At 32.8% G+C, this 25,448-nt stretch overlaps 1 protein-coding gene across 4 annotated transcripts in view; it reads right to left on the bottom strand.

The window, feature by feature from the left end:
- Positions 1 to 25,448, bottom strand: part of LOC105493700 (dynein cytoplasmic 2 heavy chain 1) — a 361,100-nt gene that overhangs the window by 283,037 nt on the left and 52,615 nt on the right. For 3 of the 4 annotated variants that reach the window (XR_011611022.1, XM_011761557.3, XM_011761558.3), the window contains exons 32-47: positions 24,296 to 24,501; positions 22,966 to 23,148; positions 22,192 to 22,374; positions 19,967 to 20,190; positions 19,100 to 19,215; positions 16,848 to 17,047; positions 15,440 to 15,704; positions 13,707 to 13,914; positions 10,760 to 10,889; positions 7,349 to 7,504; positions 5,873 to 6,132; positions 4,757 to 5,003; positions 3,697 to 3,848; positions 2,517 to 2,661; positions 671 to 773; positions 26 to 193 (exon numbers count right to left, since the gene is read on the bottom strand). Coding sequence is in view for 3 of the 4 variants with exons in the window: in XM_011761557.3 (XP_011759859.2) it covers positions 26 to 193; positions 671 to 773; positions 2,517 to 2,661; positions 3,697 to 3,848; positions 4,757 to 5,003; positions 5,873 to 6,132; positions 7,349 to 7,504; positions 10,760 to 10,889; positions 13,707 to 13,914; positions 15,440 to 15,704; positions 16,848 to 17,047; positions 19,100 to 19,215; positions 19,967 to 20,190; positions 22,192 to 22,374; positions 22,966 to 23,148; positions 24,296 to 24,501 (2,946 nt within the window). In the remaining variant the exon portion in view is untranslated. The remainder of the gene's footprint in view (positions 1 to 25; positions 194 to 670; positions 774 to 2,516; positions 2,662 to 3,696; positions 3,849 to 4,756; positions 5,004 to 5,872; positions 6,133 to 7,348; positions 7,505 to 10,759; positions 10,890 to 13,706; positions 13,915 to 15,439; positions 15,705 to 16,847; positions 17,048 to 19,099; positions 19,216 to 19,966; positions 20,191 to 22,191; positions 22,375 to 22,965; positions 23,149 to 24,295; positions 24,502 to 25,448) is intronic. The other variant, XM_071075514.1, reaches the window with a different exon arrangement.

Here is a 25,448-nt window from a genome sequence, read left to right as displayed (position 1 = left end):
ATTTGCATAAGCTCTATTACATTACCTGACATATTGTCTAATACGTCTGAGCCCCAATCTCCTTGAAACACTGATGTTAAAATGATGTCAAATAAATGAAGTTCCTTTGCACCAACAATTTTGTCACGAAATAAGCGCCGCGCTTCATATGCTACAATTTCTAACACATAATCTAGTGGATGGTTTGAGGATCCTAGAAAAGGCAAAATTTTATTTAATTGTAATATAATGATTTTTAAATAATCTGTTTAACATAATATTAGAAAGAAATAGCAGGCATCTACATACCATAATTTTGGCATCAGATAAATGGAATAAAGGAAAAAAAGTTAAAATTCATTTTGTTAATTACTCGGTACATGTTTGTGATTACTTAAAGGTAACATTAAATACTATCATCTCTAGTTGTTCAATAAAAACAATTCCAGAAAGCATACTAAATACACTTTGCCTCAAATATAATGATTTCATTTTTCCCAAAAGGAAGTTTTAATAATGACAATCATATATAGTTTGGAAGAAGAAATATAATAATTTTAATAATAATATTTCTATTTAATAATATAATTTGTGATATAATACTCATTTATCTATTACAAATACAATCTACAGAATAAATGTGCATGCACACACACACACACACACACAGATAAACACCAGCAAAACTCACCTCCTTCTAAATCATATCTAAATAAGCCAAGAACCCATTGGGTAAGAATGCAAGGAGTAAAGAAATAGTGACTATAATCATCAACTGTAAATTTGGCTCGCACCTGAAAAAGAAAATACAGTAAACAATCTTTCTACTGTCTTAAATATATAATCATGTTATAAATTTGTCAGTCTCCTTAGACTCAGAGGAATACTAATTTCTACCTGTAGATGGAACTGGATTTCAATATAATTGACTTCATTATCTTTATATTTTATACACTTAAAAACATTATTCTGGCCAGGCGCAGGGGCTCATGCCTGTAATCCCAGCACTTTCAGAGGCTGAGGCAGGCAGATCACGAGGTCAGGAAATCAAGACCAGCCTGGCCAAGATGGTGAAAGCCCGTCTCTACTAAAAATACAAAAATTGGCCAGGTGTGGTGGCACACGCTTGTAGTCGCAGCTACTCGGGAGGCTAAGGCAGAAGAATCACTTGAACCAAGGAGGTGGAGGTTGCAGTGAGCTGAGATCGTGCCACTGCACTCCAACCTGGGCAACAAAGCAAGACTTCGTCTCAAAAAAAAAAAAAAAAAAACAACTATATATATACACACACACACACACACACACACACACACACACACACACACGCATATTCTAAGCAGGGTTCATAGGCTTCAACAGATGGCCATAAAAAAAAAAAAAAAAAAAAGACTAAAAAGCCCTGCTGAACATGAGAATTCAATAAAAACAAATCTAACCTTTAAATATGATGGTAGCAATTCCAAAGTACTCGCAGGTCTAGGTAAGACCCATTTTTTAATGCTGGGAACCATTAAAACAATTTATGTTCAAGAAGTCACTGAACAAATCAAAGTATCTCTCTTCAATATACAACCAACCAGTAAAAAGCCTGTCCCTTCCTCTCTATGGACAGAGCCATTACTCTTATTCTGATCTTGATTACCTAACATCTTTATTTTTTTTAAAAAAAGGAATTTCTTGCTTTCAAACTTATCTATCCCCACTTCTACTCCAATATTATAAAAAGCATCTTCCATAAACATGTCCATAACTTGTACATGCTATTCCCTTTATCTAAGAAGACATTCTTTCACCTCCAGCTACTTGGTGAATTTCTATTAACTTTTCAAAACTCAGATCAAACTTTACCTCCTCCTTAACAACTACCGCATACAACAAAGTTATTTACTCCTCCTCTGTGCTATCTCTGTAAGTTAGACATACCGTTACTGCTACCTTTATTACACTGTATTAATCGTTTATTTATATGACTCAGTCCCTCATTGGACTGTGAACTTTCAGTAAAAAGAAACTAAGTCATCTTTACATCCCTAGGACTACCACTGGCAAGAAAAGGGGCTCAACAAATGTTTTGTGCATCCTCAATGCCTACTTTCAACTATCTTCCCCATTTTATCTAGGGAGAATACTTTAGACATTTCCTCCCAGTCAGGAAGAAAAAAAGAAACATCAAAGACTACTACTGGCCGGTTTGAAGCCTGGAAGACACAAACTGATAGAAGTCAGGAAGAAGATCTGTTTTGGGAAAGCAGATAAACTCAATTCTAAATATGCTAAATTTGAGCTGACAGCAGAATAACCATCCACCACAAATTCATTCATTCAACAAACATTGGGTGCCTATTAGAAATTGTGCCATGGATACAACAGCAAATAAGGCACACACAGCACCTGTCTTCATAGAGTTACTCTCTACTAGAAAAGTCTTATAAACAGGAAAGTAAAGCCTGGGTATCGACACAGAGGTCAGAATTAAAAGTAGACCTTTAGGAATGATACTAATAGACATGAAAGCTACAATTTAGATGCATATCTACCTGTTCATACACTTGTACCATAGATCCTGCTAAAAGATTAATTTTTGATGAAGAACCCCAAATAGAATGATTCTTCAGATTTTTATGTAGAACTGGTTCCAAATATGCTCCATAAATCGTTTGTAACTGCTCTCTTTCTGGGTAACTAAAAAAAAGGGGGCATATAAGAAGAAAGCTGAAATAAATCAATATTTCAAATTAATATTTCAATGTTAAGTTACAGCAGTGATTTTCAAACTGTGCTGCTCTGAGACCTACATATCTCCAAAGCTTACCCAGGGGCTAAGACTAGGCTCATTGCCCCCATCCATTCTCATTTCAACCAAATTATATCCTGAAATATCCATTGTCAACTACCAGAAGGTGTTAGAGAACGCCCAAGAAATTATGTTAAAACATAATTGTTTACAAAACACTGATCTTTAGAAAAGACCAAAAGGAAATTTTTCCTTTGAAAAGCATTTTTGAATTACACAAGGCCTGTACACAGGGCATTAATCCACCTCAGAACCATAAAAGTAAAACTAATACAACAAATAAAATCAACCCCTTTCTACCAAACCAAAATATATTTCAGTATGGTTTAACTGGCAGCAGGAACATTTCTAGAAAAAAAAAGTTAATTGATGGAGTACAATTAGCACGAAAGTATACACATAAGGTTTTGTCATATTCAAATATTTGTAATATAATATAATGTATATTAAATATAAACAGAGGAGATACTGCCATTGTCTCTGTAACAATTACGGACCATGGAGATGATTAGCAGTGATGCCACCAGCCATTAAAATGACCTAATTCTCCCTTGTTCAGATTCAAATTCTCCTTTTGTTATCTTCATAAATTTGATAGTATTTTTGTTTTATGAACTGCATAAAATATTTAAATCTAAAATCCACCATTCAGATTCCTGAGACTGACATTTTGGAACACAGGCTACACAAAACAGTCTTGTTTTATTTCCTGTTATATGTCTCATAAATAAGATACTTTGATTAAAGTTTATATCATCTGAAATTATTGCCTATATTTTGAGAAGGGGAGGAAAAGATATCAGAGCTTAACTTTGACCATTTTTATATTCTAAATTTTAAAGTATTACTATAATACTTTTAATAAAATTCAACTATATGATATCTTCCCAAATAAAAAAAATTTGAAACACAAAGATACATACTCTATAGAACAAAGACGAACAATGGAAGTAAATCTGGTAGTAAGTTTATGTCTTCCCAGTCTTCCTCCAGCTGACATAGAAGCCACAATTTGAATATTTTCTAGACCAACCCATTCCAAATTTTCATCATAAAATCCTTGATATGTCAATACCTATTTGAAAATAAATATACTTTAAACATTCTATGCCTAAGATTTCCTAATCATGATAAAGGATATTTTTGCCTAAAGTTTCAATTGTTTCTAAATGCAATCATTATCTACCTAACTCAAGAATTTAAGATTAAAAGGTATCTGAAATTATTATATCACTGAAAAAAATACTGTTCAAATCTCTGTGTTCTATGAATGTTAGCTAAATTATCCTAGTGTTTAAAATGCTTTTCTCTCTAATAAACACTAAAATCCAATGATATTATAAATCGAGTAGCAATTAGCCTAGAAAATGAAAGTATCAGGAAAAATATGAGAGAAAATGTGGTTTTTTTCTGTAAATATTTTATCATATTCTGCAGTTACATAATAAGCCTAAATTTGGTCCTATATCATAATAAACTCTAAGAATTTAAAGTTTCCAATGTGATGTAAATAACATAAAGAAAAATATATTCCACACTGATTCAGGATATGTGATCTCAAATCCTTACACAGGCAAAAATGGAGAATAATGGGTGAAAGCAGCCAGAAAAAAAACATGACCAAGTCTAACCGCTGTCAGAAGAATGCATACTTTAAACCATGAAGCAAAAATTTCTCCAACTCCACTACCAGGTCCAGCTTTTGTTTTCTTCCTTGTTTTAGGAATAAAAGACAAGTAATAGATGTAGAGTGAAGGTTGTTTCTATTCTCCCTGTCATATATCATCTTGACGTAATATAACTTCTAAAGAAAGGAAAATCATAGAAGAACTGGAACAAGACTGAAATATTTCAGGAGTTTAATTTCCATGACAAATGCTAGATAAAACTGGCCCCAAATGAAGAATGCATATTTTCTAAGAAAAGTGAATAAAATTAAATTGTTTCCAATTAGATTAAAACACTTCAAGCGATATGACTTACCTGCTGTAGGAAAGCTACCAAAGTACTGGTCCCCCATTTATCAAGTTTGGGTAGGTTGATATCTTTTAAGTACAGAACAAGTCTTTCACAGTCTTTTGGTCTGTATACACGACCAGTATTAGTACTGATTACCATACAAGTCTGGCTCAGTTTCTGCAGGAGATGTCGAGAAGTGGTTTGTGCGCTACAATGAACTGTAGCAATTTGAGTGGATCGGAGTTGTGAAAATGCATACCTGAGCAGCATCCTACGAAAAATGCATGACATCTGACTTTGATAAAAATGCAATCAACAAAGTACATTTTATACTTAATAAGAAATGTCTGTCTCATAAATATTTCAGTTTCTAAAATGTGTATAATGATAGGGAAAATGGTAAATGTAGATATGGCTTCCATAACTATCAAAGTAACTTTCTAACTTTCAGACTATTTTCTAGTCTAAATAACATAAATTCATGTTTTAAGGCATTGTGAGGACTGTTTTCAGCCAAAAAAAAATCAAAGTTCTCACAATTAATCTAGTTTGATAAAGTATATATTAAATATACCAACCCTGTTTCCCCACAGTTGAAGGAAAGATTTTAAGTTCTATGAGTTTAAAAAAAATTACTATGATTTTATACAATTTTTGAAATTACTACTCCCCCACTAGAAATATGAAAATAATAAACCATGTTTCCTTTATTTCAGGAGACTATGCTCCATATGCACTAAAACTAGGCTGAATTCCACTGAATTAAAAGCTACTTTTACATAGAAATCTAACTACAAATTTAAAATTTTATAACTAAAGCAAATGGTATGTGAGTATAGCTAAGGTATTCTTTTTCTTTTTTTTTCTTTTTTTTTTTTTTTGCTGTATTATATGGATGGATTATTTTTAAGAGTATCTTCTCAGATTGCTGTCTTTCCAGTAGAAATCACATAATCTGGCAAAGAAAAGGACACGCTATTCCCCATAGTTCTTATTTTTACAAGTAATGAAAAGAAAATGAATCTTCCATGAAAATGTAAATGCTACTTTAACCAAAAGAAACATAACAAAAGCCATTAAATCAATTAGGGGTGGCAGGAGTAAATCCACAACATATACCTTTGCCAATATTTTTCTTACCCTTTGCCACATCCTTCTGGTCCTACTAGAATGAAGGGCTGTTTAGTATTAGAACTTAACCATGGTTTGAAATAATCTAGACTTCGTTGCATGTCAGGAGTCTGAATGACTGGAAGAGTTAAGCCATTACTGAAATCATCAGCAGTCAAGTTTTCTGGCTTCTTAAGCGCATATGTTGCTAACCGACCTCTGGTAGAGTCATAGTAGGTATCCATTGGTTTGTGAAAGTCTGGAGGAGATTCTCGTGCCCAGTGAAAAACCTTAAGAGGAAAAAATTGTGATAAGTTTTCACATACTCCAGAGTGTGTGACATTCTTGGGATATATTCCAAGATATTCTTGGGATATATTCCAAGTAAATATCCCAAAAGTAAATCATCTTAGTTCCAAGAAAAGTTTATATACACTATACCCATTTTATCATTAATGTAACATTTTATCTCAAATTTTTTTTATCTAAATGATCATTTGTGCAAGTAAATTAAAGTATATATAGGAGATAATGACTTACTGGATATTTATTTATACACTAAGGTATAAATATACTCCATTTTAATAGAGTTCTTATTAACATTAAATCACAAATTACAGAATGCAGAAATCCTAAAGCCCTTAATTTCTACCATATTCTAGTACTGTCCATTACAGTGTCACTACCACTGCTCTCCACCTGCTACTCTTCTTTTTAATACTGAAAACTGTTATCTACGCAGATATAAAGCAGAGTTAGCCCTTAATGCTACTCTTCAATACATTTATTCTGAACTTTGACAAGAGAGTATGTGCTTAAAAGCAGCATATAGTATGGCACTGAGTGGTAACAATGAAAAGCATCTGGCAACAGAGGCAACAGGACAGTCACAGAAAGGGAAACGGAATAGAGAAAGCAGTAGGTGACACCAACAAAGCAGCAGCAAAATGAGAAAAAAGACTGAAAAATAATGTTAGAGCCAACCCAAAGGAGTAAATATCCAGTAATCTCAGTAGAGGCCAAAAGGAAAAAAAATCCCTTATTATTTAGAATTCAGCTTTATAAACAACTAGGCTGTAATACAACTTTAACATATATTAAAGAATATATTTATTAATAATTAATTCGTCCTAGTATTTCTAATTCCTAAAACTGCTCTGGTTAAAAGGATGACAAAAACTAAACTATTCTAACATTTTAAATGAATGAAATAAGTATTAATATAGACAAGTAGGTTCAAAAATGTCTAACTTAAATATATGGTCCAAACTTTTAACTTATTAAACATTATTTTATAAAATGTTAAGAATATCATCAAACATCATAAAATAACTCAAAGAAGAATATATATATACACACATATAAATACATTATTACTCAATTGAATACATAATTTCAAATTTTAAATGTTCCATATCTTATAGTTACAAATTATTGTATTTTGGCAGGTAAGAGTTAATGAAAAGTTAAAGTTTTGACTAAATACAGGCTATAAATATGCATTACCTCTTTGGTAAATTCCAAACGTGATTTCATATTCAGATTTCCACCAAGTCCCCTTATGAGATTAATAATAAATTCGTCATGATCTCTGCAACCATGTAGATGTGACAAACCATTCATCACAGTCCCAACCAAACTTGTTTCTACCACATAGTCGTTCTGTTGATTAAAATCCATGATACAGACAGACAAAAGGCAAAGATTAACCAGTAAACACAGAACCATACAGACTGATGTTCGCATATCTTTTCAATAACCATTTTTAAACTCACTCCACTATTCAAACTGTAGAAAGTTTGGATTTCATTTAATTTTTGTATACACTTTGAAAATTGAAAGTACAATTGTGTATTTCTAGCTATCAGTGCTACAGTCCTCAAATAGATACATGGTTTATTTACTTCCTAAACCTGAAGAATATTTTTTTAAAAAGGTAAGTTAGTGAGCATTGTTCCAAAAAGAATAGATGTTCATTTCCTCTTGCTGATAAAAAGAAAACAAGAGGCAAGAACTAGATTGATGGCACTAGAAAAGAAAGGTTAGAAAAAGCAGACATAAATGAAAAACCATATGGAGCTTTCTCTGAGAGAATTTTTAAATAGAACTTCTGGACTTAAGTGCTGTGTAGATGGTTTGATCTGTAGGCCCCTCTGGGGCACCTGATAAGTGTTAAAGAGTTAAAGAAAAAAATGGCTCTCAGTTTTTCCATAAATATTTACTGAGAACCAATCATGCATTAGGATCTGTATGTGGTGCTAGGTTTGTTTTTGTTTTGTTTTATTAAAAGCTGGAATAAACAGAGTCCCTGTGTTCATGGAGCTCAAGCATAGTACAGGAAATGGTTAACAAATTGTGGTAAGAGCTACAGGGCAGCAGTACAGAATATTGTCAGAAACAGTAACTCAGATTGATGGCTCACAGCTTCTTTAAAAACAGGTGACATTTAAGCTAAGACTGAAGGCTAAGCTTTTGCAGAGAATATAGCACATGCAAAGAAAAACATCACAGTTAAGGAACTAAAAGAAGTTATGCCTAAGTAAGCAAAGAAACAGTGTTTAAGTCAGAGAAATAGGCAAGGGCCAGAATGCAGAATTTATCAGACATGGTAAGGAGTAAAAACCTTATTTGCCTTGTCTTTAATATGTTTTTTATAATAGAGTAAAATGACCCAGTTTATATTTTAAAAGGATCCCTCTGCTTAAAAAATAAGTATTTTTGGGAGAAAGAAGAAATGGAAGGAAGAGCAGGAAGAGCAGGAAGAAGGGAGAAGAAACAAAGAAATCTAGATAGACTCATGCTAAGAGTTCCAGATTTTAAAGGTGAGATAAAGGAAACGTACATATTTTCTTCTATATTTTCTTATTTGCTGAATTCATAAAAGAAAGCAAAGATTTACCCCATAGGCTGAAGAAGAGAAAAAGGAAGAAAGCAAAGTTCTAGTTATAAATACAATTTCAGCATTTGACTAGAGAATTCATTGTAGTATACCTCAGAACCTGTGCATGGTGAACAAAATACAGGATAAAAAGAAAAGAACCCTTAACACTTTAAATAAAACAAACAAACAAACAGCGATATGACCTCAAAACATAAGCCATTTTTTTTTTTCCTAACCGAATCTTTGGTATTCACTCTATTATTTAATAATCTTATCGTGTTGTCATTTCTACAGTCACAAACCCCTATATATACATAAATACATTCCATCCAATATGATACTCCTATTCTAACATTCACACATCTATGAACAGATTACCTCAAAGTGTCTGCGTTGGAAAGCTTTGTTAGGCTCTGAATGTTTTATACTAATGAAATAACATATCTAATGAAAAAGTGTCACGATGCAGGCATCAGGTATATAATTAAGCACAATACTATCACTCATTTGCTATCTCTTAACATCATACTTGGTTCTGGGGATACAATGAAGAGTGTGATAAGCTTGGTCCTTGCCTTCAAGGTGCTGAAAGTTTAATGTAAGCAGACAATTATAATACAGTTGGTAGATGCTGTATGTTGCTACAGAAGCACAAAGGAGGAGACAGCTCAGTCAGACTAGCAGCTAATGGGAGTGTTCCCTTTCCTAGGCCTCCAGGAAAATCTACCTCACTTGCATCACTTCCTCACAAATCTCTATTCCTCCATTTTCATTCTTACAAAGTTAGGAAAGAAAAAGGTTGAGAAAACCAAAACAAACCATCATTTCTCTATATCTTGTTCAATCCCAAAGTATTGACCTCTAAATCAAGTTCAGATTCACAATCAGATACTTTCAAAAAACTCACTGCTATTTATACCCTCTATTTTGTATATGTTTTCATTTTTCATAAAAGCAATGGCATAAACATGTAGAATATCTGAACACCTTCCATGGTCTTCTTTGCATGCTAAACTTTTTTCACATTTCAAATTCAAAATCAAATGTGATCTCCTTTTAAACCTCTTCTAAATGACAGCAATATTCTTTTCATCCTGCTGAATTGTGATTATCTGTTTGCATGTCATTTTCCTCCATTAGATAAACCCTTCTCAAGGAAAGGAATTATCTTGTTAATCTTCACCTCTCAAAGTCTCTCTTGTATTATGCTTCGCATATGTTAGATGTTCAATGTTTTCTTTAAATATAAATTGCAAATAATTCACCATCCCTTTTCTACTTTAGTGTTAACTTCATATTGTTTTTAACCTTATATATATCATACATGATGTATACATATACCATATACATGTGATATATACATATACCACATACATGTAATATATACATATATCATGTGCATGTGATATATACATATATCACATGATATATGTGATATATGGGATATATGGACCTACAGATCGCATCCATGTGGATATATGGACCTACAGATCGCATCCATGTGGATATATGGACCTATAGATCGCATACATGTGGCTATATGGATCTATAGATCCATACATGTGAATATATGGATATATAGATCGCATATATGTGGATACATGGATATATATCACATATAGGTATTTATTGGTATATATAGGTGTGTATATATAGGTGTACATATGTATATCAATACCTATATATCATATATACATATGTCATACATATAGGTATTTATTGGCATATCAGTAAAAAAGTGGCAGCAAGATGGTTTTTGCTAGTAAAAATTAGACATTCTAGTAATCAAGATTTTTAGGTAAGCAGTGTGAAGTATTATGAAAGAAGTAAAATGTTTTAAGACTAATACAATAAAAGGTTATGCTAAGAGATACAATAGTTATGCTAAGAGATATAGAGGAGTAACAGTGACAAAATCCACCTCTCACCTCACCCCCACATTCCAGCAGAGTTCTACCACAAGGCAGTTAAAATAAGGATCACTCTTAATCATACTTCTCACCTCGATTAATTATGAAATATTATGGCTAATTTACCTGCTTTAAAACCCATTGTAAAGCCTTTTCAAAATAATCTCCAATCCAATTTTCAAGACTATTTCTATATTCGGCAGGCTGATTCCTCAACCAAGATTTTATCAGAGAATTAAGATCTGTCTCTTCATCACTGAAACGAATTAGACAAATAAATTATTAGGAAGAAATTATCAATTTACCTTAAAATAAATTTCTGCTCCAATAAACATTATTCTACATGTATATTTTGTCTGCTAGCATACAACAGGTGGCTTTACTTTACTATGTGTATGTGTGAATAACAGTTATATCTGTGTGTATATACACAGATATCACATATAACACACAGATATAAATATACAAACACACATGCATATAGGTATATATACATATATGTCATTTTCTATAAAACAAATTTCATCTATTTTATTATAAATATAAACTAAGTAAGAATTATATATCTACACAACCTACTCTACATAGGCTCTACATAGCCTAAAGTGGTCTAAACCATTCCCACTCAGAGTAGTCTGTTTGTTAGAAATGTAAAATCCCAAATCCCTCTCCAGACATACTAAAGCAAAAATCTTCATTTTAGTAAGATCCCTCAATGATTCAAATGCACATTAGAGTTTAAAACGCACTGATCTAAACTGTAATACACATCTTTAGAAATATTTTTTCTCCATCCTACAAAAATCCAACTACCTAAATTCCCATGCCACTATTAAAATTTAATGATCTTCCTAAAGCAAACTATAAATCCTTTAGCAAAGCACATCATTATCTGGGCAAAATCCAATTATTTCACCAAAATCCAATTGGTGAAATAATATTCACATCTTATTCAAAATTATACCTTACATAATTATAAAAAATTATAGTAAAAATAATTTATATTATTATAGAATTGACAAGAGCTCATGATTTTTGTCATTTATTCGTATCTTCTGCCATTGTTTCATAGCAATTAACAAATGACACTGATGCCTTGAATCTCTGCTCTCACATTTTCTATCCAGTCTAATATGAAAAAAAAAACTGAAACATCAAAGAGGATAACAATTAAATAACATTAGATTAGCCCAAAGTAAGCTCCTTCAGAATAAAGAGTTTCTTACCAATGGTATTATCTCAATGTCTATGAGACTATATGTCTTGGTTTATCCAACACAACCCTGCTTCATACCAGCAGTCCCAGCATCATTAATAATAACATTCATTTCAGTATTAAAAGGTCCACATTTGGCCTATCACATAGCAAGTGCTCAACAAATATCTGTTAAAGGAATAAATGAAGCCTAAAACTAAGATATAAGCTGAACACATAGCAACAAAAAAGTTAATATGTATTTGTATTTTACATGAAATCATATACATTCATTATGCCTTTCACAATACCTGATTCACCAATGATTTTCAACTCCTCTACAGAAATATGTGGTCTTTTTTTCTGCTAAATATGTATAGTATTCTACTTACTGCTTAGTTCACTTATATTCCATCTTGTATAAATGTTGGTTTATTTTCCCTCCTCTATGTGCAAGTATTTTCCAAAAAGGTAAGCTCTCTATAAACATTAGTTTTACTCGTTTCCAGCTCTCTCTCTCCTAAGGTGCATAGTTTAATACCATATATATAATATTTAACAAGTACTTTAAAATTTAACCAAAAACTTACCTTTATTCTATTTTTCTCACAAGATTATAAGAACACAACTAATAAATACGATAAATTGTGTGTCAATGCTGCTATGAAAGCTGTAACCCAAAATTATATTATCGTTTAATAATACCTCAAATTATCAATTGAAGTTTCTGGCTAATTTAAAGTAAATGTTTCCGACAATACTGTCAAAGAAGTAAGCAACTAAATAATTTCAAAACATGATTTGAACCAACTTTATTACATTTTCATGTGTCATACAACACCTAAAATGACTTTAAATAGTCCTAAAAAAATTAAATGCTATACAGGACGATAAATAACCAATTGGAAAAGTTAAATAAAAGTTTCTTACTTATGATATTACTAATTTTCAAAAATAAAATTGGTGCAAATATCCATGCTCTGGTATGTGACTATTTTACATGATATCTAAAATTGGTTTATTATTCATTTTCAGTCTTGAAGCCTCTTCCAAATATACTGAAGAAGAAAAAAATATTAAGTGAAGAGGTATTCAATTTGTAAAATGAAAAGACTGGGTCACAGGACCTACAAAACCTGAGTTAGCCCTAAAATTCTATGAATCTAAAATTAAATAGATTAAATTAATTAAATTCTATAATTAAAATATTGCTACTTAGCTTTAAATTATTAGCCTCTAGCTCATAATTAATATGTTCACTTCTCTGAACTCAATCAAAATACCTCAACAAAATAATAAAGAGAACAAATTTTCTTGCTGTTTCATTTAAACAAAAATAATAATTATTTCATAATTGTGATATAACTAAAACTGCTAAAATAATTCAATTTTGTAATAAAACAGGAACTCTCTGAATTAATGAAAATCTAACAAAAAAGAAGTTAATCATAAATGGGAAAAACATTTATTCATTATTCACATCACACTTACTTTACTTAATATGAAGCCAGGATAATAAAAGAAGAATATTCTTTTTTTTTTTTTTTTTTTTTTGAGACGGAGTCTCGCTCTGTTACCCAGGCTGGACTGCAGTGGCCGGATCTCAGCTCACTGCAACCTCCGCCTCCCGGGTTCACGCCATTCTCCTGCCTCAGCCTCCTGAGTAGCTGGGACTACAGGCGCTCGCCACCTCGCCCGGCTAGATTTTTGTATTTTTTAGTAGAGACGGGGTTTCACCGTGTTAGCCAGGATGGTCTCGATCTCCTGACCTCGTGATCCGCCCGTCTCGGCCTCCCAAAGTGCTGGGATTACAGGCTTGAGCCACCGCGCCCGGCCAGAATATTCTAATATAATATATACAAATAATCTATGGCTTACCTAAGAAAGATCATTCCCATTCTAGATATTGTGGCTGGTGAGGCACAACTTAAATCATGAGTTTCAAACACAAAGTTAACATTTGGGCCAAACTGAATCCTTTCTCCACTGGGCATAGTGAGCAGCCGATTGTCATCCAGAACAGAATTCAGAGACTCTATCCATTCAGGGTCAATATCACCATCACAGATTATCCATGAGCTGACATCTATATTCAAATCAAAACAGCAGAGATAAAATAAAAATAGATGCTGTGATAATAATTAAAAATAAGGACTAAATCAATTCTTAATTTTCATATGAATTTGTACTGTAAATATGCTGGAGAACACACAGGCAATCCTGGCTCAGCTGGCCAAAGACTCAGATATATATCATGTAATAATACTTTATCTATAATAAAAATAGGCAATTTCACTTAAAAAGATGCAAGGCTTAAGTATTTTTATTCCCACAAGATATTCTTCAGACTTGTGTCTTCTACTATGTCATGAGAATGTAGAAAGGCTTGCTCTGTTGTATATCTTTTAGAAAATACAGAAAAAGGCCGGGCGCGGTGGCTCAAGCCTGTAATCCCAGCACTTTGGGAGGCCGAGACGGGTGGATCACGAGGTCAGGAGATCGAGACCATCCTGGCTAACACGGTGAAACCCCGTCTCTACTAAAAAATACAAAAAACTAGCCGGGCGCGGTGGCGGGCGCCTGTAGTCCCAGCTACTCGGGAGGCTGAGGCAGGAGAATGGTCTAAACCCGGGAGGCGGAGCTTGCAGTGAGCTGAGATCCGGCCACTGCACCCCAGCCTGGGCGACAGAGCAAGACTCTGTCTCAAAAAAAAAAAAAAAAAAAAAAAAAAGAAAATACAGAAAAATCCAATTTCCAGTGCCTTGCATGAGAAATAAAAAGTTCACCACTGTCAAATTTTCTTGACATATAAAAAGGTGACCTCAAAGGGGGAAAAGTAGTGACCAATTGTATACCTAGTCTTTCCAGGGTTAAACCTTTTTTTTCCATCTTTCCTAAAATGGGAGTGGTTAATACTATACTTGGACCTTTGAAACAATTCAAAGAGGAAAATTTCACTGATAAAAGTGTGAGAAATACATGAAGGTAATAACTGGCCTTTACTTAATGTGGTATTATATAGAAAAAGAAAAGACTACATTGAAAAATCCCTTCCAATGCTTTCACTTACTGCCTTAGAAAAATAATTATTAATTAAATTATAACCTGGCAAAAAGTAGGGAATCTCCTCTGATTCCAGCCAAAAATTCTCTTAAAAAACCAAGTCAACAAATTTAGACCAGGAAATCTGCAGTTTTACCACTTAAATTTTCAAAAGTATTCAAAATACTTTATTCAAACTAATGCGTTAATACTGTTCATACACATCAATTTTAACCCCATACAAAAATCTGTCATCTTGTTTATTTCTCAGGCATTATAATATAAATGCAGTAAAGATTTTATAATCGTTCAGTAAATTAATCTAGTTGTGAATTACAATTCACCCAATTTACTCTAAGTTTCTACTATATTAAAAATAGTTACAGAGTTTAACTGAAAATGATAGCATTTCTTGGTCCCCTCCAAAGTAAAATATCAAACGTACACATTATAACTTAATTATGACTTTATGGTCATGTAGAAGCCTTGATAAAGACAGAATTATAGACAAATTATATCATTATCTAAAAATTACTAAGTAAAACAAAGAAGTATACATAGAGACTAACCTTGAGGTTCCCGAACCACTTGACGAGCACTATTTGTCAAAACACCATCAGACCATTCTCTTGTGTCCATGTCAATATGGCCTAATAATTGATATCGAGGCATAGCTTTGGGATTCATAGTATATTGTTTCACTACTTTGCCAATTTTACAAAGTGCGGCCCTTAACATTCTCCAAAGGGTTGATTTTCCAGCACCACTTGGACCAACAATAACAACTCCCATCCTCTGGCATAACTGTTCATACAATTCTAAAGCCTTTTTGATCTAGTGGGAAAGAATTATGTTCTTATATGATTCACAATATCCAATGATACTTAGTTCTGCTTTTATTCTGTAACACTTGTTCTAATGTGTAAATTAAGCCTTTGATTTCTTCAGTGGAAGACATAGCCTAAAATGTAACAGAATACCTAAATAAATCTGAACATATTTACAATATAATCTTTAAATACTTCAATATTTCTTTAAAAGAAACAAAGGTGCTTTCCAAGTTTCTAAGTTCAAAAAACTTGTATGAACAATACGTTCGTTACTTGCTCCACTCATTCACTCATTCAAATATATTCATTATTTTATTCACTTATTTATCCATTCACTCAGTCTTATCTTACTTCTCTCCAAAGCTGAGGGCAAAGTGCTAATTTTGAACAATTACTTGCACTACATAAAGAAACCCGCTTAAAAAAATCCTAAGAAATTATCAAAGTGAAACTAAATCATATATATAATCAATTATAAAATACATATATATGATGAATCCATTACACACTACATACTCTAACAGGCAGTAGAAATAAAATGGTGAGCAAAAATATGTATGGATGGCCAGGTGCGGTGGCTCAGGCCTGTAATCCCAGTGCTTTGGGAGACTGAGGCGGGCAGATCACCTGAGGTCAAGAGTTCGAGACCAGCCTGGCCAACATGGTGAAACGCCATCTCTACTAAATATATAGAAATTAGCCAGGTGTGGTGGTGTGCACCTGTAATCCCAGATATTCAGGAGGCTGAGGCAGGAGAATTGTTTGAACCCGGGAGACAGAGGTTGCAGTGGGCCGAGATCACACCACTGCACTCCAGCCTGGGTGACAAAGCAAGACTCTGTCTCAAAAAAAAAATATATATATATATATGTACACACACACATGGATCCTGCCTTTCATGGAGATTACTATATGGTGGAGGAGAATCAATACTAAACAAATACACACACTTGAAACAAGAATATATGATAAGAGCACATAGCAAGAAGATCAAATCAGGACTTGAAGATCTGGGAAGACTTCCCTGAGCAAGTGAGATCTAAGTTGAAAGATAAAAGATAAGTTGAAAGATGAAGGACAAGGATAGTTAATAAGGAATCAACTAGAAAAAAGGATCAATCTATTATAAAATATTCTTGACAGTTACCTGATTGGGTATAATTTCATAATTGGCCTCTTCAAAGACCTGCTTTAATGCAGCACTTAGTTCATCATATTCTACTTCTTTCAATTCAATTCCAGGAAAGACATCTTTAATCAGTGCATCAAACCGGGTGCAATCAGTAAACGTAAACTTTGACATTGTATTAAGCCTCAGTGCTTGCACCACAATATGACTTTCATTAGCTAGAAAAAAGTTTCATTTTAAAATTATTTATTATTACTTTAATGATGACAAAAGTTTTTAAATATTCTATAGCCTTGATATGCATTATTAATCATTAAATGCACTAGAATTTAGTAACATTTAAAGACGTTACATCACATGAATTGGCAAGCTTACTTTAGTATCTTTTGACTGCTAAAAAGTAAATATCACTAAGTAGTTATAAACTCTTTTCCATAGAATTCAAGTCACAGGGTACCAAGACTTTAATTAATAATAAAAATCATTATCACTTATATTTTCATAGTACTTCACCTTTTATATTATATGATGCAATCCTTTTAACAACCCTATAAAGTAGGCTAAAAAGTATTACTATTATTATTCCAATTTTACACCTGAGAATGTTAAGTCTCTGAAGATTTAAGTGACTTTCGGAGAAGGCACAGCAGTATCACAGCTGGGATTCAATTCCAGATAAACTAATTCCAAATTCAGGTACCTCTCCAAAGACACCAATATCATCTCACAGTTTATGTCCTAAGATAAACAACTAACAAAGTGAGCAACAATCTTTGATCGGCCTTGTTCAAACTTGGTTACAAACCCATTCTTAAGCCAAATGCAAATACTGATACCACTGCCAGATGCTTATTTTCACAGATATTAGCTGCTGATTGGTAAGATACACAAAATCAAAGAAACTATTGCCTGGCATTCCTCTATAATTGCTTAATATTTTCATGCTTAAGTATACATAAAAAGTCTGGACTTCTCTAAAGTTTATTTCAAGCACTGAACTCATAAGCCATCTTTATTTATTACAGATATGGTTTAAATATTTATTAAAAATCACCAAATATAGACAACTAAAAAATGGTAATGTAAGCACTCACAAAATAACTGTATCTACCCAGGCATATGCCAACCTAATAAGACAGCTAATGTAGAGGCCATTTTTAAGAGGCACACTTTGATCATTTAAAGTCCAAAGAGGTAATTTCATGTGGTCCTTTTTTCTATGTTGTCTCTATTTTCATAGTATTTTAACTTACTTTTCAATAGCAACCTGAAGAAACTGATTATTCAGGCTTTCATGAATGTACACCTGCACAGGTGTGGGAAATCATTATTTTTATGTGAATAAAAAACCATTTATTTCATCTGAAAAAGTATAACAAATATATATGTCTGTATTGAGCTAAATAAATGAGTTAATGAATACATAAATGAGGCAGAAAAGACAAATCTTCTTTACAGAAGAATTTCAAATAATATATGCGGATATCACCCCACCAAGGAGTGGAGCTTATTCCTTTCCTCGCCACTTTGAGAGTAAGCTAGATTTATTAATATGATTCCAAAGAATAAAGCCAGGAGGGTAGAAAATAACAGCTTCACATTGGAGAAACCTGGCAACACGACCATAGCCAGGTGATGAAGGTTAACATAACTAGTGATGTCAGATGGTTGTTATATACCCACTGATATGCCATATCCCACTGATATGCAGTAAGAAAGACAGCCCACCTCTGTGGTATTCTTTCCAAACATTTATAACCTAGTCTAATCATAATATACTAGCTTTAGAAAGAGAAAATCCTACATGTGTTTCTAAGGTTTCTGTTCTTGTTTCAAGACAAGACAAATTATCAGGCTCTACTCTACACCTACTGAGTCAGGACCTTTGGGGGTGGGGTCTAATAATCTGTTTTAACAAGCCACTAGGTGATTCTAAAGGACATTAAAGTTAAAGAACAAGTGGACTTTACATATTACAACTCTTTAATATTTAACACACATTAAAAGTTATTATAAAACATCAGGTAAAAACTGGAGAAAACCTGAATAAAGTAGGAAATTTAGTTTAAAAACAATGTATCCAAATTGGTTCATCAGTTGTGACAAATATACCATACTAATGGAAGATGTTAACAACAGTAGAATTTGGGGTAGGGTATACAGTAATCCTTAATACTGTATCTACAACTTTTCTTTAAATCTCAAACTATTCTAAATTAATGCTTATGTTTTTAAAAATAAGTTAATGTATTTGGAACAATCAATCATACCATTCTGTGTAGTGCCACTTTTCTTTAGCTGTCTAAGAAGATTTCCACTTCCTCTCAGGACTGTCTTCAAAGCTCTCAAACCCCAATCATAATGTTGCTGAGGTGTCAAAAGTTCCCTGAAGTAGAGACGTGGAAATCAATGCATCAAATAGCTAGAAGAAATTACTTTCATCATCACATCCAAAGAAATACAGAATATAACTACTGACACTTAGAAATGAATGTTGATATCCCATTAATTTATATAAGGGAACCAACCACACAAAATAATCATTCAAGTAAGCTGTTAAAGATGGACGGTTCTCAAGGGTAAGATAAAGCTTTTATGAATAAGTTAATTATCTTAATGAAGATACCAAATGACAATTACCTGCTACCCTTATGCCTAAAGCCTTTAATCAATCCATCTTGCTCTCAATCTCTGCCACTGTCTAGTTTACCATTATCTCTTAAGTGATATGGAACAGAATTGTACATTTTCCCAAAGAAAGTAAATGTCAGTTTCTATTACCAGAAATAAGACATAAGAAAAATTGTGAAGGATTCTTTCCGAAGAACAGTAGCTTGTGTGTGGTCAGCTGGTAAATTAGTTCAATAAGAAACATTTAGCTGAAGCACTCTAATATAAACATTTTGAAGGAAAAAACTGATCAAATTAATAATATTTATGAAAAGCAAGTAGTTTTGAACCCAATATTTTTATTGTGCACACTAAAGCCTTTCATATCTACACCATAATTACAATAAAATCATCAGAATAAAAATAATGGAAAAGGGAAATTGAGAAAATATGAAAATGATCACTAATAACCATAATCAATCATTAAAAATGGAAAATGTAAAAATATCTAGAACAAGAAAACTCACCTAGATAGATTGAAAATAGCTACCAATTTTCTGCCCAATACTTTAGCATCTTTAAAGCCTTCCGAATAGAGAATAACTTCTGCAATAAGCTCATTGTCCGGACGAGACATAGCTACAGGCCTGAAAAGCTGTTTAAGATTATCAGGCAGTTTTTGTCTTCCTCCATAACCTTTTCCAGCAGGATTCATAGTGATAAAAATTCCAGAATTCGAATTTACTTCTACCTGAAATATTAATTTAAATATTTAATATTAAATTAAATAAAATATTTAACATACAGGCATCATTTATATTTGAAACTATAAATATAAAATATACTGCCAACAGAAATTTTATTGACATATTACTACATACAAATCTTATACCTTAGCTAAAGGTAACCTCCAATGTACTCACCACCTCCTTACTCAATATATGATAAATTCCTTAGGACCCACGCTGCTTTGCGGAGCTTATTTATAATCAGTTTTTTGATGCTGAATGTTTAAGAGATACTAATTTAATTATCTATTTATACATTAAATATATGTTTACTAAAAGCCCTCTTAGTACTAAATACTTTGTTAAGTACACAGAGACAACTGAACTAAACAATGGTTTAAGCCACTCTGGAGCTCAGAGTCTATCTGGTATTACAAAGAGGCAATCATAACGTAATAAATATTATGGCAGGGAAGAACTGAATGTGATAATAGCACTTAGTAGGAGGATTTTCAGCAAAACCCTAAGAATAGAAGCTAAATTAGAATGTGTAAACAACGAATGGGCAATTAGTAAGTAGAAGCATCTAGAGTAGAAAAACCAAGAAATCTAGCTATAAAGGAAAGAAAAGAGAAAGAGGAAGTATGAATCAGGGAAGGTTTGTTTATGTTTTAGTTACTATTAAGATGAAAAAGATGTGATTATGTTTAAAACCTGATGAAGAACTGGTAAAGGAGGGAAGATTGAAGCGATAGCACAAGGGATAATAAGGTCCCGGGGAAGAGCATTCCAAAGCACAGGTGAAAAGATTAGTATTGGTTGGGAGAAAAGGTAACTCTTTCTAAGAGAAGAAAAAAAAGTGAATGTAGAAGAAACTAAATCTTCATGGCAGGTAATTCTCACTGAATAGGTCCTCCTTTTTTTCTTTGTGAAGAGTTTAAACATCACATAAATAACATGTTAATTTAGAACTGGTCTTACTTTCTTGAGCTACCTAGAAAAATTCGTACTGTGAAGATGTTATTTTATATAACATGATAATTTCTTAGCTCTTACAACTTTCTGTATTCAGCAATCCACATTATATAAAAAAGTGTACATTTTCTGTACAAATGAATTTATATTCTAGTGACATTAATGTATATCTCCTATGGGGAGAAGTGAGGAACAGAATAGCTAAGTGTTTGTTGTTTTAACATTCATATAGAATAATGATGAAAAACATGTGCTTCATTCTGCTCCTATGCTTGAAAATTAAACAAAAAACTTGTGCTCAGAATTAGACAGACCTGGGTTCAATTCCTAGCTCCACTTCTTACTCTTACTTACGAAGTCTTAGTTTCTTCATCCACAAAGCAGGGAAAAAACTAATAGCACCTACTTCAAAGGGTTGTGGTAATTATTAAATGAGACAATACATTAAGGCACTGTGAGCAATGTCAGCCCAGATAATAGCATAATATATAATACAACAATATAAATATTACTATAACTGAATTATCCAAAATGGAAAGTTTAAAAATGAATAATGGGCTGGGCACAGGGTCACGCCTGTAATTCCAGCATTTTGGGAGACCGAGGTGGGTGGATCACCTGAGGTCAGGAGTTCAATACCAGTCTAGCCAACATGATCAAACCCCATCTCTACTAAAAACACAAAAATTAACTGGGTGTGGTGGCAGGCACCTATAATCCCAGCTATTTAGGAGGCTGAGGCAGGAGAATTGCTTGAACCTGGGAGGCGGAGGTTGCAGTGAGTCAAGATCACACCATTGCACTCCAGTCTGGGCGACAAGAGCAAAACTCTGTCTCAAAAAAAAAAAAAAAAAAAAGAATAATGAAAGTAGGACCAAAAAAGGGTAAGAAACCTCAGAAACATTTTATAGCTAAAAAAGCTTATCACACAGGTTACAGATTAGAAACATGGGTGTCAGGAGAAATAAAAAGAGAATATTGCTTGAGTATGAGTAATATCAAGTCTTACAAAATATTTTAATTCTTTAAATTCCCAACATATGCCATACCTCCTTGCCAAGCAGTTCACATACAGTTCTATGATTCTTCAAAGCATCTTGAATTGTCTGGATTTGCATAGAAACGGCTGACAGTACAGATTCTTCCAGCCTATTAAATTCATCAAAACAACCCCAGGCCCCGCACTTCACCAAACCAACAAATATTCGTCCCATTGACTTCACATCGATGCCCTTAAAAACAACAATAAAAATGATATTCATTAAAAAATAATTAAAATCTCCCTACTACTTAATATTTAATGTCACTTATTGATAAGGTAACAATTTCACCCATCCATGCTTCTTTTGCTCATTTTAAAATAGGGATTAAGTAGCTACTCTTTCAAAACCCAGGTTGATTTCAAGGGATAAACAAAATAATGTATGTGAAAGTGTTCTAAAAAGTTTACAGAACAAATACAAGATTTTGTGTTAGTTACTCTTTAAGTCAAAATACAAATTATATACAAAATATTTTTAAAACTGCCATCTGAAATGAATAGATTTTTCCTTTTGTATTATTCTCTTTACTAAAACATCTGTCTACAATGTAATATAAATATTCATTCTGTATTTAAAATTATTTGTTTGCCATAGTTCTTAGAAAAGTTTTGGACTACACTATGTACAACCTCTGTCCATTTTACATTTCAGTTTAAACAAATTCTGTCTTCAAGTAATTTAAATGTACTGATTTTTAAGTAGAGTGTTTCATATACTAATAGAAACTAATCTAAATATGATTAACCCATTGTTACATGTTTTGATAATTATTTATTCTACCTCATCACAATTAAAGACTAAAACTTGTCTTCCAAGAAGTCCACCTAAAGCCTTTACTGACTCCGTTTTCCCAGTTCCAGCTGGTCCATAAGGATTTCCTCCAAGTCCCATCTTCATAGCTTGAGTGAGAGTTAAGTAGCACTTGTCTGTCAACGGAGTATAAACCAGTTTGGAAGCATTACCCTATATAAGAACAACACAAAGTCAGAGTATTCATGTTCTATTCAACATTTACAAATATTTTTACAGCATGAGGTCCTAGTTAAAAAGATAAAAATACCACAAACAGGTTAAAGTTTTTAACACAGAAAAATATCCAAAATTTTTTCTAGTGAAAGAAGCTTTCTAAACACAAACTGAAATCAAACTTATTTTTCAAGAAAGTATTTCATACTATACTCAGTACATTGTTAGGTTTCAAAATTGTTTCTCAAGTTCTTGTTAGTGGCACAAAGATACACTTCTAAGGAAAACAAATCCAAAATTATTATACAGTAATCATCCCATTTCATATTTTAAAATTTATATAAACTATTTCCTTGACTCTTGTGATATCCACAAATCAGAACTATTTTAGAGATCACAAAGTGTAATTAATTTGAAAAATTCTTATGAAATTAATCATTTTAATTTATCAAATAATTCTCAAAGTTTCTACTAAACTGTAGGGAAAACAGACTCCCATTCCAGCTACAATTTACAGTGTGTTTTTCCTCGATTTAGGTAGATAGATTTGGGTCTCAAATACATTTCCCTTTTGAAAAAGTCAATTGGCAGCTCTCCTAACATAGGGTTATTAACAATATTGTAAATATATTTTGATGATCCATTCATTATGATAGAAAAAGGCAGAGGCAACAGCTGGAATTTTTGAGAACATGTTAACATTAACTAGGTTATTTGTCTGAAAATTTTTTCATCTTACAAACTAAAAAATATTTAGCAAACATTTTAGCATATTTAAAATTACACTAATTTTTGCCTTGTATAAGGAGACACAAACCAAATTGCTTCGACTGAGGTTGTCTATATTCAGTTCGCCTTGGACGAAGATATATTTCAAATTGTATATAAATGCAACTCCAAGTAAAGGTACATTTTTTGAGAATTCAGTACAATACTAGCAATATGTTAACTTTTTTGTATATAGAATGAAGTTTCACTTTTTTCTTATGTGACACCTTTCTAATTCTGATTAAACAAGACAATAATACTAAAAATATTATGGAAAAATTACTACTTAAATAAAAAAGTATTTCTACCAATAACAAATTTCCTTTAAAGTAAATAATTTCTAATTGGCAATATAAAACACTGCCACAACTCATACCTGATATTCATAAGTATACTGAAATTCAGAATCCACCATTTGAACACAACATGTCTGATCACTTTTCATATAGAATCTAAGTTGTTTTTTCCAGGCCCAGTCCTCAGTTGTATGAACTTGAATTTGGTTTAACTGCTTTACCACATCAATATTATGGATAATGTCAAGAATTAGGGCTTTAAGTTTAAGCTCCAGGATGCCCGATTCTAGGCACAAATAAAAATATTGACAGTTGGAGAAAATGTTAGCCTGTTATTTCTATAATTTATGATTATGTGTACAGTTGAGTTCTCAATGAATTTAAATGGTAATTTCATGACGCATGTGAATGGTATAGTAATACAAATCACATAAGCTAAAAAAGTCAAATCCACTAGTTAGTAAGAAATAAGAATTTTGAGTATAAAAATTAAGCTATCAAAATTCCAAGAAAAAAGAGTTTCAGTTTATTCAAAGGAGTAAGCACATTTAACCCCGCTTCTCCCTCTGAATGCAGGCATAAAAACCTGTTGGACAACATACATTGAACTGCTATTTAGAACTCTGAAAAGAGTAGCAGGCAAATTGAGGAAGACCAGAATTAGAAGTGACACCAAACCAGTGGTGGATTTACCATTGTCTTTTTCCCCCCTTCCGGGAACCCTAGGACCATACCCAATGCAGCCAGAAACCCAAATTGGTGTAGAGAGAGCTCCAGAAGACCACCTCTAGCTCAAGCTTTAGAAGGAAAGGGGTCTTCTGCTAGCTATCCCACTGGCAGCTGGGACCCAGAAGTCCCTAAAACTCCAGAGGAGCTGTGATCCCAAGAGAGTAGACAAACCCAAATTGCACAAAAGTGTGCAAGAAAATAAAGTACATGAACCCCAGCTTTCTGGCCAGAGAAACAAACCAGAAGGCTGAGGGAACCATAAAACGCCAGGAAGATCAAGGAGAAGAAGGAGATTGAAAAAATAACCCCATAAACTTCTTTAGGAACTCCTGGTCTCATTGCCAAGGGGTGCTGCATGAATAGATCTCATTCTAATCAGAAACTAAAGACTAGAATTGGCTACTAGGGAACACATGAGGGACAGACTGAAATAGCACTGCAAAGATTTGAAAACAGACTGACAACAGAACCATAACCCACAGAAAGCCGGCTACAACTTGCAGT

Source organism: Macaca nemestrina, chromosome 12 (genome assembly GCF_043159975.1).
Source record: "Macaca nemestrina isolate mMacNem1 chromosome 12, mMacNem.hap1, whole genome shotgun sequence".
Taxonomy (NCBI): domain Eukaryota; kingdom Metazoa; phylum Chordata; class Mammalia; order Primates; family Cercopithecidae; genus Macaca; species Macaca nemestrina.
The sequence above is the reverse complement of the archived record's forward strand: the minus strand, read 5'-3'. Positions and strand labels throughout refer to the sequence as shown.